This window comes from Antechinus flavipes, chromosome 3, assembly GCF_016432865.1.
Source record: "Antechinus flavipes isolate AdamAnt ecotype Samford, QLD, Australia chromosome 3, AdamAnt_v2, whole genome shotgun sequence".
NCBI classification, from domain to species: Eukaryota; Metazoa; Chordata; class Mammalia; order Dasyuromorphia; family Dasyuridae; genus Antechinus; species Antechinus flavipes.
This window is the reverse complement of record NC_067400.1, coordinates 64,750,288-64,764,776: the sequence shown is the minus strand read 5'-3', so window position 1 is coordinate 64,764,776 and position 14,489 is coordinate 64,750,288. Positions and strand designations below refer to the sequence as shown.

The 14,489-nt window shown below is 40.3% G+C and overlaps 1 protein-coding gene across 2 annotated transcripts; it reads left to right on the top strand.

Annotated features, from left to right (window-relative positions):
* The first annotated feature begins 2,543 nt into the window (after positions 1–2,543).
* Positions 2,544–10,505, top strand: CATIP (ciliogenesis associated TTC17 interacting protein). 2 transcript variants are annotated; one of them, XM_051983563.1, is made up of 10 exons: positions 2,544–2,642; positions 2,848–2,940; positions 4,337–4,537; positions 5,133–5,188; positions 5,862–5,948; positions 6,139–6,306; positions 6,721–6,845; positions 7,795–7,871; positions 9,353–9,441; positions 9,999–10,505. In XM_051983563.1, the coding sequence occupies exons 1-10, from the start codon at positions 2,630–2,632 to the stop codon at positions 10,308–10,310; spliced, it is 1,221 nt and encodes a 406-aa protein (XP_051839523.1). In that variant the 5' UTR covers positions 2,544–2,629; the 3' UTR covers positions 10,311–10,505. The 2 variants fall into 2 exon arrangements, with proteins under 2 accessions (XP_051839523.1, XP_051839524.1); XM_051983564.1 differs by lacking the exons at positions 2,544–2,642; positions 2,848–2,940 and adding an exon at positions 2,963–3,185.
* The last annotated feature ends 3,984 nt before the right edge of the window (positions 10,506–14,489 follow it).

Sequence of the window (14,489 nt, the reverse complement as noted above, 5' to 3'; positions counted from 1 at the left end):
GAGAAATAAGGGAAAGAAACAAAATGAAACGTGACATGTGTGTCTTAGGGAGGATTTTGCGGGAGGAGAGGAATGCCACCTGATACTTCTATATGGTAGGTTAGAGCCAAAGTTGGGGCTGGGGAATGCAGGTGGGGTGGGGGAGTGAACCTCTTCTGAAGCTACTAGAGCAATGACCCCTAGCGGGCAGTCATCTTCAGACATCAGCAAGTCTGCTTTCAAATGAAAGAAGGGCTGGCTTTACAAATAAAATGACTGAATATGAAGAATTTATTTGGTGAATAGGAAACTGAGACCCAGAGACATTCAGTGACACAGCTAGCTAGGGATGAGCCCCCTAGTTATGATTTTTACAGAATTATAAAACTCTCAGAGCTAGTAGAGACTTGTAGCAATTATCTGTCCCTTCTCTTCCCCAGCCACCCCCTTAATTCAAGCCCATATATCACTTTTGCTAGGATTATTGTACTAGACTCTTTATTATGCCCCCCCCCCAGTTTCTAGTTTTTATTCTTTTCAATGCATGTTCCATATAGCTGCCAAAATACTCTTCCTAAAGTACAAGTCTGATCTCATCACTCCCTTGCTTAATCACCTTTTTGCCTCTAAGATCACATATAAACTCTTCATATTGATATTTAAAACTCTTTAGAGTCTGGCTCCAGCCTACTTTTCCAGTTTTATTATACATTTTTTTCATGCCCTTTGTGTTTTTAAAATTATTTATTTTTAATATTCTTTAAAATTTTTTTTTGAGTTTCAAACTTTCTCTCTCCCCCACCCATTGAGAAAGTAAGCAATGTATATCAATTATACTTGTGAAGGCATGCAAAAAATTTTTCTGTATTAGCCATGTTGCAAGCAACAACAACAAAAAGCAAGAGACATGAAGCGAAAAAATATGTTTCAATCTGCACTCACATTTTGTCAGATTTCTCTCTGACAGTGAAGAACATTTTTCATCATGAGTCCTTTGGAATTGTCTTGGAAGAGTAAGTCTTTCAGAGTTGATCATTGTTACAGCATCGTTATTGTGTACAATGTTCTGATTCTGCTCACTTTGCTTTGCATCAAGACATATAGATCTTCCCAGGTTTTTTTAAAACCATCCTTCTTATAACACAATAATACAGTTACTCACTATCATACGCCACAACTTGTTCTGCCATTTTCCAATTGATAATGCCCTTTGTATTTCAATTAAACCAACCTACTTGGTTGTTCCCTGATTTCGACACTTTATTCTTGCCTTCGACATTCTCTGTTCCCTTCAACCTTTTAGAACCAAAATTTTTTTTAATAGTTTTTTTCTTTTCAAAATATATGCATAGTTTTCAACATTCACCCCTGCAAAATTATGTTCCAATTTTTTTCTCTCTCCTTTCTCCCTACCTCCTCCCCAGATGGCAAGTAATACATGTTAAACATGTGCAATAGAACCAAAAGTTTACATGAAATCATCTAAAATAATACATGCAGAACCAGGAAAACAATATACACAGTTACAAGAATTTGCAAGAACAGCGCCAAAGGATAGCAGAAATGGAATTTGTAAAAGTACAATAAAGAAAGACAGGTAGGTGGCAGCAGTGGATAGAGCATCAGCCCTGAAGTCAAGAGGACTCTGAGTTCAAATTTGACCTCAGACACTTAATACTTCCTATCTGTCTCTGACTCTGGGCAAATCATTTAACCCCAATTGCCTCAGCAAAAAAAAAGAAAAGAAAAGAAAAGTACATTAAAGAGACCAAAAAAGAAATATGCTGGGATACCCCTCTCTCATTCTATGCAGAGATAAGATTCTTGAGTATGTTTCATTGTATTGATTAGCTTTACTGATTTTTTTTTTCTCTTCTTTAAGAAAAAATTATTATGAGGTAATATTCTCTGGGAAGGGTAATCAGAGGAACCAAAGACATTTAGGCAATATGAAAACAAAGGTATCAATAAAAATCGATTTTTAAAAAGTTCTCAGCCTCCCTTCAAGGATCCAACAGGAAACCTTTTCTGATCTCACTAGCTCCCAGAGCCTTCCTTTTAAAATGACCTTACAACTATCTACCTTGTATTTAACTGTATGTGTATAAACATGTTATCTCTTTCAGCTAGATTGTAAAATCCTTACGGTAGAGAAAGACTTCACTTCTGTATTTGTATGCCCAGTACTTAGCACAGTTCCTGGCCCACAGTAGGCACTTAAATGCTTGTTAATTGAGCGATTCCCCTTTGTTTTGGAGACTCCTCTCTCTTCTGAAATTATATCTGTTATTCAGTGTTTCTCAGTAAACTCTTTGAGGACTAGGATTGGGTTTGTGTTTCTCTTCGAATCTCAGACACCCAAGACAGTTCCTTGCACATTTTAAGTACTTAATGCTTTTTGGTTTGGGTTGGTTTATATCCTCTCCATTCTCACACACACACTGCAGACAAGGAGGGTCAACCATTCGGGATGAATCAGCTTGGCCAATGGAAGCGTTAATAACCCAGCCCACACAGCTTCCCTCCGAGGTGAATTTGGGGGTTTGGTAGAAAGGAAGAAAAAGGTGAAAATGGGTGATGGCTCCTTTAAGAGGCAGCTGCCTGTCGGTTGCCATGGGGACCAGTAGACACATTCTGGAGGACCGACAGCATGAAGGGCAGAGGTAAGGGTCTGCGTTTCGGGGGGTTAGTGAATCAGCCTCCTCAGAGAGGGGATTTCCCTACCTCGTTCTGAGTCCACCTCGAGAATCCCGGGGGTTCGAACGGGGCGGGTGCTAGGAATTGTCCCCAGCCCCCTCCCCTTCCTAGACCTGCATCACCTGTACCGTCACCCTGCTTCTCGCCTGTCTGACTAAACTCTGCCCCCAGGCGCCAAAAGCCCGGAGCCGGAGGTGTCCGAGGAACCACAGTCGCCCGCACCTGAAGCCAATTATGCAGCCTTGCAATTTCTGTCTTCAATCAGTGAGCGCGCATCCCAGGCTCGGGGAAGGGCAGCGTGAGAGACCGGGAACTGGGGAAGAGACGAGAAGCTGCTTCTCCTGCCGGGCTGTGTTTAAGGGAGACCCCTCCGGAAAAGCAGTGGGACTGGGGCTCAGGGACTGCTTACTACCCGGGTGTGACTTGGGGCACTTGAAGACCTTATAATCCTGTGTTGTCCGAAGTGGGCGGTGGAGGATTCAACCTCCCACATCCCACACTTTTTTGGTGTATGTATTACACATCCCTTTGGTTGTGGTGAAGTCTGTGGATCACTTCTCAGAATAATCTTTTTTAAATGATTAAATTTAGGGCTGCTAGGTGGCGCAGTGGATAGAGCGCCAGCCCTGGAGTCAGGGGGATCTGAATTCAAATCTGCTCAGACACTTAACACTTCCTAGCTGTTTGTCCCTGGGCAAGTCATTTAATCCCAATTGCTTCAGCAACAATAAATAAAATAAAATAATTGAATAAATACTCAATTTTAATTAAAGAATAGTTTAAAAAAAGATGTAATTCCCCCTCCAGTCCCACTCAATTTGATAGACCAGAAATTTATCCAGGAATCATTGACCCCTCTCTCAAGAACTTCTTTCTCTTATATTATTTCTATTTTTTTTATGAGGTAATTTGGATTAAGTGACTTGCTCAGGTTCATACAGCTAGTGTTGAATGTCTGAGGTCACATTTGAACTCAGGTCCTCCTGACTCCAGAGCCAGGGCTATATCCACTAGGCCAATGGTTCTCAAACTTTTTCTCAGTATCTTTACGGTATTAACAACTATTGAGAATGTATACAAAGAGTTTTTGTTTACATGGGTTACATAATAAATATTTATCGTAAATAGAAAAATAACTAATTTTGAATTTGTTGATCCTCTGAAAGGATTTCAGAGATCCTCCAGGATTCACTGCACCACACTTTTGAGAACCACTGCAGTAGGCTATCAACTTGCCCCTATTTGATGATTTTTTAAAATAGCTTTTTATTTTTCCAATTACATGCACAAATGGTTTTCAGCATTTACCTTTGCAAAACCTTGTGTTTCAAATTTTTCTCCTTCCCTCTTCTCTCCTCCCTCCCATGGACATCAAGCAATCCAAAATAGGTTAAACATGAAATTTTTTATTAGATGATTACTAAAGTTTTATCTGGGAAACCAGGTAATCTTGTTCCTTCCTCTCATCCAGCCTCAGTTAACTTTTCTGAACCAAAGGGGACAAATATCTCTAGTTTGAATGGTGGACACTAGCAGAAGTTCTTGAAAAGTTATGGGCCTTTGGAAGGAAGGATTTAGGTTGGGAGAGGGGTGCAGAACAGAGGTGCTGAAGTCTGGAGCTTTTTATAGTTCTCATTTGCCTTACCTCTCTTGCCCATAGGTAAAGAAGAAATTCAGTTGCTCTATTTTTCCGAGACTCTGAACATGATATCCGAGACTAACCAGACTCTAGGGGAATATACTCTGGACATACAGCAAGCCTATTACCAGAACTCTGAGGGGGACCTGATGCTCTGTGTCCTAGTGCATGCCACGAGCCGGGGTCAGCTGGAGGAAATCCCCTGTGGGACCTCTATCTCAGGTAAGACTTCTGATTCTGGACCTCTCCCTTGTACCTTCTGTTAATCCATCCTTGCAGCACCTCACTTCTTGGCTCGGAATCTCTTCCCCATTGCTTTATTGTTTGTTTTTGAGGCAATTGGGGTTACCAGGATCACACAGCTATTCCCCATTGCTTTATTGTTTGTTTTTGAGGTAATGGGGTTAAGTGACTTGGTCACAATCACACAGCTAGTTAAGTCTTGAGCCCGGGATTGAACTCGGGTCCCCTGACTTCACTGACCATCCAGTGTGCCATCTAACTGGCTCTTTTCCCCATTGTTTTATTAGCAATGGTGTGGAGGTGAGGCAAGAAACCCGTCAAAGCTGCACTGGGCAAGCGTTTCTCCTACAGTGTTAGGGGATCTCCAAACATTCACTTTGGAAACAGTCCTCAGCACTCCAGAAGTCTCTTGGAGGCTAGAATCAATCTGGTTCTTCTAATCTGGGGCCCAAATCTCATAGTCTCAAAGCTCCCTTACAAATAACTTCTCCACCCCTTTCCTTAATCTCTCACACAACTAAGTTCTATCTCATATCTCCTCATACATCAGGTCTCTCTCTTGCTTTCCTTTCAGGCTATCTCTCCTGGAATTTGGCAACATATGAGCAGCACCATCATGAATTCATTAAGGTGTCAGGACCTACATTTCTCCTCATGTCTTTCCCCTCCCTCATCATCATAGATCCTTAGCTTTGGCTTAATGACAAAGAATGCTCACTATAGGGAAATGTGGAAATGTGGGGTAAGGTGGGTAGACCTGGGACTGGCTGAGGGACATGGATGTAAAGTGAGGAGACCCAGGTACTTCCTGGCTGTGATCATAGGCAAGTGACTTTGTCACTCTGCTTTTCATCCTAAATTTCTTAATGAATAAAATAGAAATGCTAATTTTATAGTTCCTACCTCCCTAGGATGGTGTGAAAGAGGCATAATGTCAAACTTAACCCTGTAAATATGAGTTGTTATATTCCCAGGTACCCCAGAATTCTTTAATTTCTTAAATCTCCCCTTCTCCCCAATTTAAGCTATATCCCCTAAACAGCATATAACTAATAGATGAAGAGTTCAAAAGATCAGAGGGTGGTTTTTGCCTCCCTCTTCTCATTCCCAATTACATCACACTGTAACCCATGGGGTCAATTTATACTTCACATATCCCCACCTTAAGCCTAGAAATCTACCACAATGGTGGAGTGCACCCAAGCTCAGGCGCCCCAAGACCCCAGCTGTTTCTTTGAGAGACTATGTCTTTGGCTCCTCCTCAGCTTGTTCCTATGTCCTCCATTTGTCTTAAATTTGGCAGTTCCTACCCCTGCCGATTGACAGGAAGACTACATTATTGATGGAGCAGGAAGACATACTGGTGACTAGGGTCCTCAAGGAAGGTGAGGTGAGTAGGGACCCTCAACTGGAAGGAAGGCATCACTGAGCACTTTTTGGAATGATTGGTCTGGGTATGTAATAAGCAGGATGTGCTGGACTAAAGACTCATCTTTGAGCTCTACTGTCCTAAGGTTTTAGCTACTCCCATTCCCTCTCCTTGCTATTAGGAATTCTAATCCATATAACATCTTGAGCAGGATATAAAGACGGAAAAGATATCGTTTAGTCTGAGTATGATGGATGGGTTCATCTCAGAGTCTGCCAACCTGGTCCTGCTGAGAGTGATGGGGTGGCGACGGAAGGTTCCCCACAATGCCAAATTCCTGACCCTTGATGAAGAAGGAAAGCTCTGCCATTCCACCTATGTGAGGAGGCTATATAGCTGGGAGTGAGCTGGGGGGAGGGCAGAGAAAAGGGGTGCTGATGGACTTAGGAGAGAGGGATGAGTTGGGAAGTTATCCATGGTCCTGAAGGAGAGTTGCTAAGGGACAGAAAACATTGAGTCAGAGTCCAGGAGGTTGGAGCTGGGTACCATTCAAGAAAAAAATGGCAGGCAGGAGGAAAGAACTGAAGAGATGGGAGAAAATACGGTCACCATATCCTCGTTCCACCTTTGTGGCAGGAAAAAAAATAGATTCAGCTTGTTTGAAGAGTATTGAGACACTTACAAAGAAAGGTGGTATTCAGGGGTAGGTAGGAGAAGGAGAGGGTCAAACTTGAGGAAGGGAGGGGAGTGCCTGATCCATGGCCGCTTGTCTCTCCATCCCCACCTCCATTAGGAAGCCCTGGGCTTTCAAACCATTCAATTTGGCTCCGAGAAGGCTGAAGCAATGGTGGTAGAACAGACAATGCATTCCAACGAAGACATCCCCATGACATGGCAGTACTACCTGTTATCTGACGGGTGAGCAAGTTTACTTAGTGGAAGATGGAAGGTTATGGCTGATGGCTAGTAATAGGTGTGAGGATCTGGATGGATGTAAGGAAGTAGAGGTGATGAGTGAATGAAGGTCTTCTCCTTTTCAGGCTTTACTATCCATATTTCTTCATTTGGTATGGTCTATCTCCTGGCCCCTCACCATACCTGTTGCCTTCTGGGCTTTACTAAAACATGATGCTTAAAACTGAATATGATACTTCACGTGTAGTCAGACTAGAGGAAGAATAGAGGAATAGTGTCTTGTACAAGGCAAAATAGAGAAATACCTGCCTTATACTGAACACTATTCCTTTCTTGATGCATACAAGGTTCTCGTTAGTTGTCTGGCTGCTTCATCATACAAATTTTTTTTCATTTAATTTTATTTTTTTCTCAATTACATATGAACAAAAAAATTTTAACACTTATTTTAAAAAATTTTGAGTTCCAAATTTTTCCCTACTTCCCTTCCTTGTTATCCCCTCCTTGAGAAGGCAAGCAACCTGATATAAATTATACTTATATTGTCATCAACAATATGGTTGTTGGTATACATAAGAAATACATAAGAAATTTTTCAATCTGCATAGTATGCTATCGTTCTTTCTCACACTGATTATTAATGTTGATCTTGTATTCCACTGAGACCCCAAGATCTTTTTCACATGAACTGTTACTGAGTTTCCATGGTAGATATGGAAGTAAATGGGTATAGATGATAGTGGACTATAGATGGTCATAAATGAATTTGAGAGTCAGTGGGAGGTTCAAATGGTCCTGAGTCTGTTTGACTAATCTGCATCAGGGTGGGGAGTTAGTTGATATTTCTAATGACCAGACTAGGAGAAGAGAGGGGAGAATTGAATTTTTTCCTCACACCCCACTTTTGTCACTCTTGGTGCCTCATAAAAACCCTCCTCTTCTTCTCCCTTAGACACCTGGCCAAGAGAATCCAGGTGGGTTCCCCCTTCTGCTGCATCATCAACAAGATGCCCATAATAAGACAAGAGGGTAAGTAGGGAGCCAAATCAAGCAGGGAAATCATACCCTCGAATTTTTAGGCCAAAAATCAGGACACAAGCTTGGCCTGATAAAGGCTTTATTATTAAAGTCAGGCTAAAAGCATCCTTCCTAGACCCTCTTAGATAGGGTCCACCTTTATGGTGGTGATAGAGAAAATAGGAAAGGTGGGAATAATTTCCCCCGGGCCTTCCAGAAAGAGGTAGCATTTCTATTCATTCTGAAGCATCAGGATATTATGGAAAAGAAGAGTGAATTTTGAACCAGGTCTAGGTTTGAAATCTGGCTTTCCCACTTACCACCTTAGGGGTGGCTACATTCTTGCATAGACCTCAAGGACCTCAGTTTCTTGATCTAGTAACAATAATATCATCTGGCATTTATGTAGCATTATAAGATTTAAAGAGTGTTTTACATAGTATCCCATTTGGCTTTCACATTAACCACCTATTGTTCACTCATTTCCAATTCTTCATGATTCCTATTTGGGGTTTTCTTGGCAAAGATACTGGGCTGGTTTACTATTCCTTCTCCATCTCATTTTACAAATTAGGAAACTGAGGGAAACTGGGTTAAGTGATTTGTCCAGAGTCACACAGCTAGTGTCTGAGGTCATATTTGAACTCAGGTTTTCTTGGTTTCAGTGTACTCCATGCACTATGGTAGTACCCAGTGCTATTTTTATTATTATTATTATTTGGGGGAGTAGTTGGAGTTAAGTGACTTGCCCAGTTAGTAAGTATTAAGTGTCTGAGGTCAGTTTTAAACTCAGGTCCTCCTGACTGTGTTTCTAGTTGCCTTTGCTGCCCCTTATTATTATCCCTATTAACAAGCCAGGTGGGTGACAGAATGGATAGAGCCCTGGGCCAGGAGCGAGGAAGACTCAGTTCAAAAATGTATTCAAATATGGCCTCAGACATTTTCTAGCTGCGTGACTGGACAATTTTTTTTTGCCCTATGTGTTTCTGTGTCTCAGTTTTCCTCACCTGTAAAACGGGAATAATAATAGCATTTAAGTATCAATTGAGAATGGTTTGTATTAAAAAAAAAAACCCAAAAAATAGCATTTAATTTACAGAACCGTGAAGATCAAATGAGTTAACATTAGCAAACCTTACACTCAAAGGTATTAAGTATTCTCATCATCATCATAATTATTATTTTTATCTAGGATCCTATCATTTGTAAATAAGGAATTTTTATTGGATAATCTCTAAGGTCCAGTCTTGCTTTAGATCTGTCAATCTTGGAACAGCTGATGCCTTTGAGTTTGGCACACAGCATATATACTCAAAGGAATCCTAAAATTGAGATCAAAACTTGCTTTGTAATGAGTCTCCTACATCTTCTCTTCCTGTTTCTTTCTGAGTCCCATTGGGCCAGACAGGAAGGGAGGTGGAAGGCCAGAAGGATGTTTCCAACTTTCTCATCTTTCTCCTCTTCACCTCCACCTCTTTCTTCCTTCTGCCCAGATAAGCCTGAAGCCAAACCAGTGTTTGAAAAGAAACACCTGGATTGGGAAGAGGATCTTCAGCTCTCTGCCATTTACCGGGATCGGAAGGTAAAAGAATCTGATGGTCAAGAGGCAAGATCCAGAGAGGATCCTAAAAGGCAGAGGAGGGGGCCTAGGAGCTAGGATTTCTAGAGCACCCCTCCATTCTCAATGAGTCTATGAAAACATTTGATTCTCATCCCAAGAGTGTTTTAATTGCAGGGTGGGAAGCAGTTAGATGGAGAAGTGGATAAGGCAGAGAACTTGTGTTCCAATACACCAAAACACTTAATAATCCTGTGTGGCCTTGGGCACATAACCCCAGTTACCTCTCAAAAAATAAATAACAAACAAATAAATAAAATAGTCCGCCGAAGAGGAAGCAAAACAAGGAGATAGTTAAGATTGATAACAGCCCAAGATACAAAAAATGGGGAAAGGAGCCCAATTTTTTCTTTAGCATAGAAGGAGACTGAGGTCAAACTTTGAAGACTTTTCACTTTGGCTCTGAATTTGACTTTGGGTTTAAATAGAAACTTTAACCATTTGACCGAAGGTCATTTCCTCCTCTCTAAAATGAGATCGTACCAGAAGATGTTCTGTTTGTATGTATGTTCTTCCCCCAGGAGGAGCTCCAGGCCAGCCATACCACTTACATGCGCCATCACCCAGAGGCCCAGACCCTCATCTCGGACTTCTTACTCTTCCTGTTGCTCCGCCAGCCTTCTAACGTGGTAACCTTTGCTGCCGAGTACTTTGGTCCCTTTGCCCGGGGCCGGCCTCCACTTCCCCCGTTCCGGTCCTCTTGCCGGCCCAGCCCTTTCCGAAGCATTCGCGGCCTCTGTGTCGCACACATTGTGCTAGAGGAGATGTCGGAGCAGTCAGCAGAGGATAAAGCTGAAGAGATTTCCTGCCACAGGCAGAGTCCTGAGACCTAAACAGCCTGTCACAGAGGAGGTCAACAGATACCTCCAAGCAGAACACCTTGGGACCTGAAGGACTAAAGGAGCCAGAGACCCTGGAAACACAAGAAAGGGAAGGGGAGGGGGTGGACAAGAGAAAGGGCAGGATTTTCTCTAATATCAGGTCTCATTAGGAAGTCAGAAATAAGAATAAACAGGAGACTCTCTAAACCTCTCCTTGATTTTTAATGCTCTTTTAACACTGAGTTTCTCATGTCTTTGGTGAGGGAAGCCAGTGGGAGGGGTGGGGTGAAAAGGGAAAAAAACTGGTTTTCAAAAATCACCTACTCAGCAAAACTGTGTTTTCTCCTTCTGGGGGAAAAAAGGGTATTAAGTGAAACAGAGGACTTTCAAGCTTTTCTTGGTGAAAAGACAGAGCTGAAGAGAAATTTTGATATCTTTTTAAAAATTAAAGCTTTTTTATTTTCAAAATATATATATGGACAATTTTTGACATTCACCCCAACAAAACCCTGTGTTCTATTTTTTCCCTTCCTTCCGCCATCCCCTCCCTCAATCAGCAAGTGATCCAATATATGTTAAACATGTGCAATTCCTTTATACATATTTCCACAAATATCATGCTGTACAAGAAAAATCAGATCAAAAAGGAAAAAAATGAGAAAGAAAACAAAATGTAAACAAACAACAAAAAGAATGCACATACTATGTTGTAGTCCACATTCAGTCCGCATTGTACTCCTCTGGGAGCAGATGATTTTCTTCATCACAAGATTGGTCCAAATCATCTCATTGTTGACAAGAGCCACGTGCATCGGATTGATCATCATATAATCTTCTTGTTGCCGTGTACAATATACTCCTGGTCCTGCTCATTTCACTCAGCATCAATTCATGAAAGTCTCTCCAGGCCTCTCTCAAATCATCCTGCTGGTCATTTCTTACAGAATAATATTCCATAACAGTCATATACCATAACTTGTTCAGCCATTTTCCAAGTGATGGGCATCCACTCAGTTTCCAGTTTCTTGCCACTACAGAAAGGGCTGGCACAAATATTTTTACAAATGTGGGTCCCTTTCCAAGAGGGATCTTAAAAAATAAAATTAAGGGGTGAGAGAGAAGTATATTGGGAGAATGGGAGAGGTAGAGGCAAATTATCTGCCATAAAAGAGACAAGAACAAGTTTTTACAGTGGAAGGGAAGAGGAAGTGGTAAGTAGGGAAGGAAAGGAGAGTGAGTGAGCTTTCTCCTCAGAATTAACTCAAAAAGAGAATAACATACTCCCTCAACTGGGTTTACCTTACAGGGATTAGGGGAAATGATAAAGGTAGGAAAGATTGGGGGACAGGGAAATCAAAAGTAAAATACTTTTGAGGAGGGACAGGGTAAAAGGAGAGAGAGAATAGAATAAATGATAGGAAAAGCAGTTAACAATTATGACAACATTTTTGAGGCAAGTTTCTTTCAAAAAAAATCTGGAATATCTAAATGATGTTTAAATCCTAACTCTATCAATACCTCAGACAATCACTGCCTACTTTGGACCTCAACTTTTCCCTCTGTAAAATGAAAACATTTGAATAAATAATATCTAAGGTCTCTCAGCAATTATGATCCTATGAACTCTCTGAGTCTCCCATCATTTTAACATCACAGAGGTCTCTCTAAGAAAGGTAATAGTTGCTATATTAGTCAACTCAATGGCAAAAATTATTAGCTTCTCTCTTAACGATGACACAAAGTGCTAGGGAAGGAGGAGAACAAATGCACAGATTCGGGGAAACTTATTTTAGGTTTGATGTCTGTTTCTCTTAAGCCCTGGCTATCTATTTAGGGGTAAAGTTATATGTATGTGATTACATCTGTGTATGTGATCAATCTATTTAGAAATGAAAGATTTGGGTATGGAGAAAAGTGATTTCCAAATTTTTCACCACAGAGAGTAAAGGAAGGTGCCCACCTTGAAATTTAATGTGAACTTCAAGTGGAAAAATTGGAACATTTAGCATAAAGTATTGTGTTCAAGCAAATGCCTTGAGATTCAACTTTTTAAAATTCCATCAGGTTAATAAGGATGTTTGTATAAAAATATTTTAAAAGTCATTATAGAAAATTTTTTGAGATAAATGGAAACTTTATTCTATTTAAGGTATTTTCATATTATCAAGACCTAAGTGATTAATTTTTTAAAAGCTCTACTTTTGAGATCATGCATCTGAAATTAAAACCTTAAAATATATCCTGAAAAAAAAGTGATTTCCCCTTAGTTATTATTCTAAATAATAGCCTGCCAACAGGAGAAATGTGAAGCCTGGGGTAAATAGGACTTGTTCGTTTCAATAGTCGTTTGTTAAGTACTGACAATGTGAAAAATTCTGTGGGAGGCGAATACAACGCCTGACATGTGAACAGCCCACTTGTATGGCCCCATTGATGCACTCCGTAAGCCTACAGTAAGATAGCATGTAACTGTATTAGTTATCCAGCAAGGGAATGCAGTGTCTGGTTCATCTATCAGCTGGCGCTCCACTTAAGACGGAGACTTTCAGATTCTTTGTCCTGAGACAGTCTTCCCAAAAAGCCACTAGAGGGCACCGATCATGAAGATATTTATGCTGCTCCTCTTACAACCAAGCTATTCAACGTTCTCTTGATTCCATTCACAAATTCATCTAGCTAGAAGGCAGCTAGAAGGCACTTTGGGTTGGGAAGACCGGAGTTCGAATCCAACCTCAGACATTGACTAGCTATGTAAACCTAGGTAAGTCACTTTCTCTCAACCTTAGTTTATTTATTTGTAAAATAATATCTACCTCAAAGCGTTGAGGATCAAATGTAAATACACAAATGCTATACAAACCTCAAAACAATATATAAATGCTAGCTATTAATGTTGCCATAATTGTTTATTGAATAAGTAAGCACTTCTTTTTTTAGAATAATCTTTTATTTTTCAAAATACAAGCAAAGATAATTTTCAACTATCACCCTTGCAAAAATCTTGTGTTCAAATTTTTCTCCTTCCCTTTCCACCTTCCCCTTCCCCTAGACAGAACTCCAATGTAGGTTAAATTGTGTAATTCTTCTAAACATATTTCCACATTAATCATGCTGCACAAGAAAAATCAGATCAAAAGTGGGGGGAGGGGAATGAGAAAAAAAAAAAAACAACAAGCAAGCAAACAATCAAAAAAGGTGAAAATACCAAAACTAGCCCTTTTTTGTGAAAACATCTATCTCCAATCAATTCTTAAATCTCCTCCAGCATACCCTCTCAGATCTCCAGATGTGAGGGAGGCAGAGATGGTAGTAGAAAATTTATGGCCTTACACAATTGCAGCTTGCAGGGGAAAAAAATTGGAAGAGGACTTCTATACCCCAAATATGGATCATGACCTATAAAAAGGAGAAGATGAGAGACATAATACAAGAAATCAATCTCCCCTTTTCTGCTCATCTGTCCAATTGGACTGAGAAAAAACAATAATTGCAATAATTTAGGATTCTTTTTCTTTAAGGCTCTTAACTCTAGCCTTATTCCAGGATCAGGGTCACTCAAAGCTCTGACCTCCTCAGCTTCAACCACTGCCTTCTCTCCCTTGTGGAAGTCCAAAAGGAATAATAATGATAAGTAGAATTAACAGTGCCTGGCACATAGGCAAATCGTAAATATTTATTCAATGATTAACAACAAGTTATAGAGAACATGAAGACTTGCAAAGTACTGAACATACGTTAATCTTATTCGATAAATCTAAATATACAAGGACAGAAAAAGAAAGGAAAGGAAGCCAATTCTGGCTTGACATTGAAAATCAAATTCCTTCTTCTTACCAAATGATTTTCATGTCCCAGAGTGCCTTTGGAACAGAACAGTTTCACTATTGCTCTTTTTCTGTCCTAGACAGAATTAACCATTAAGCCCACCAGGGATTGTGCTAAGCCCTAGGGAGATACAGAGACAAAATAACAATCCTCCCCTCAAGAAACTTACAATATAAAGGAGGCAGTTTAAAAACAACAAACAAAAAAACATTTCTACATTAGTCACGTTGTAAAAATAGAATCGGAACAAAAGGGAAAAAATAACACAAGAAAGAAAAAACAACAAAAATGAAAATAGTATGCCTCAATATGCATTCAGATTCCATTCTCCTTTCTCTGAATGTAGATGGTATTTCCCATCATGAG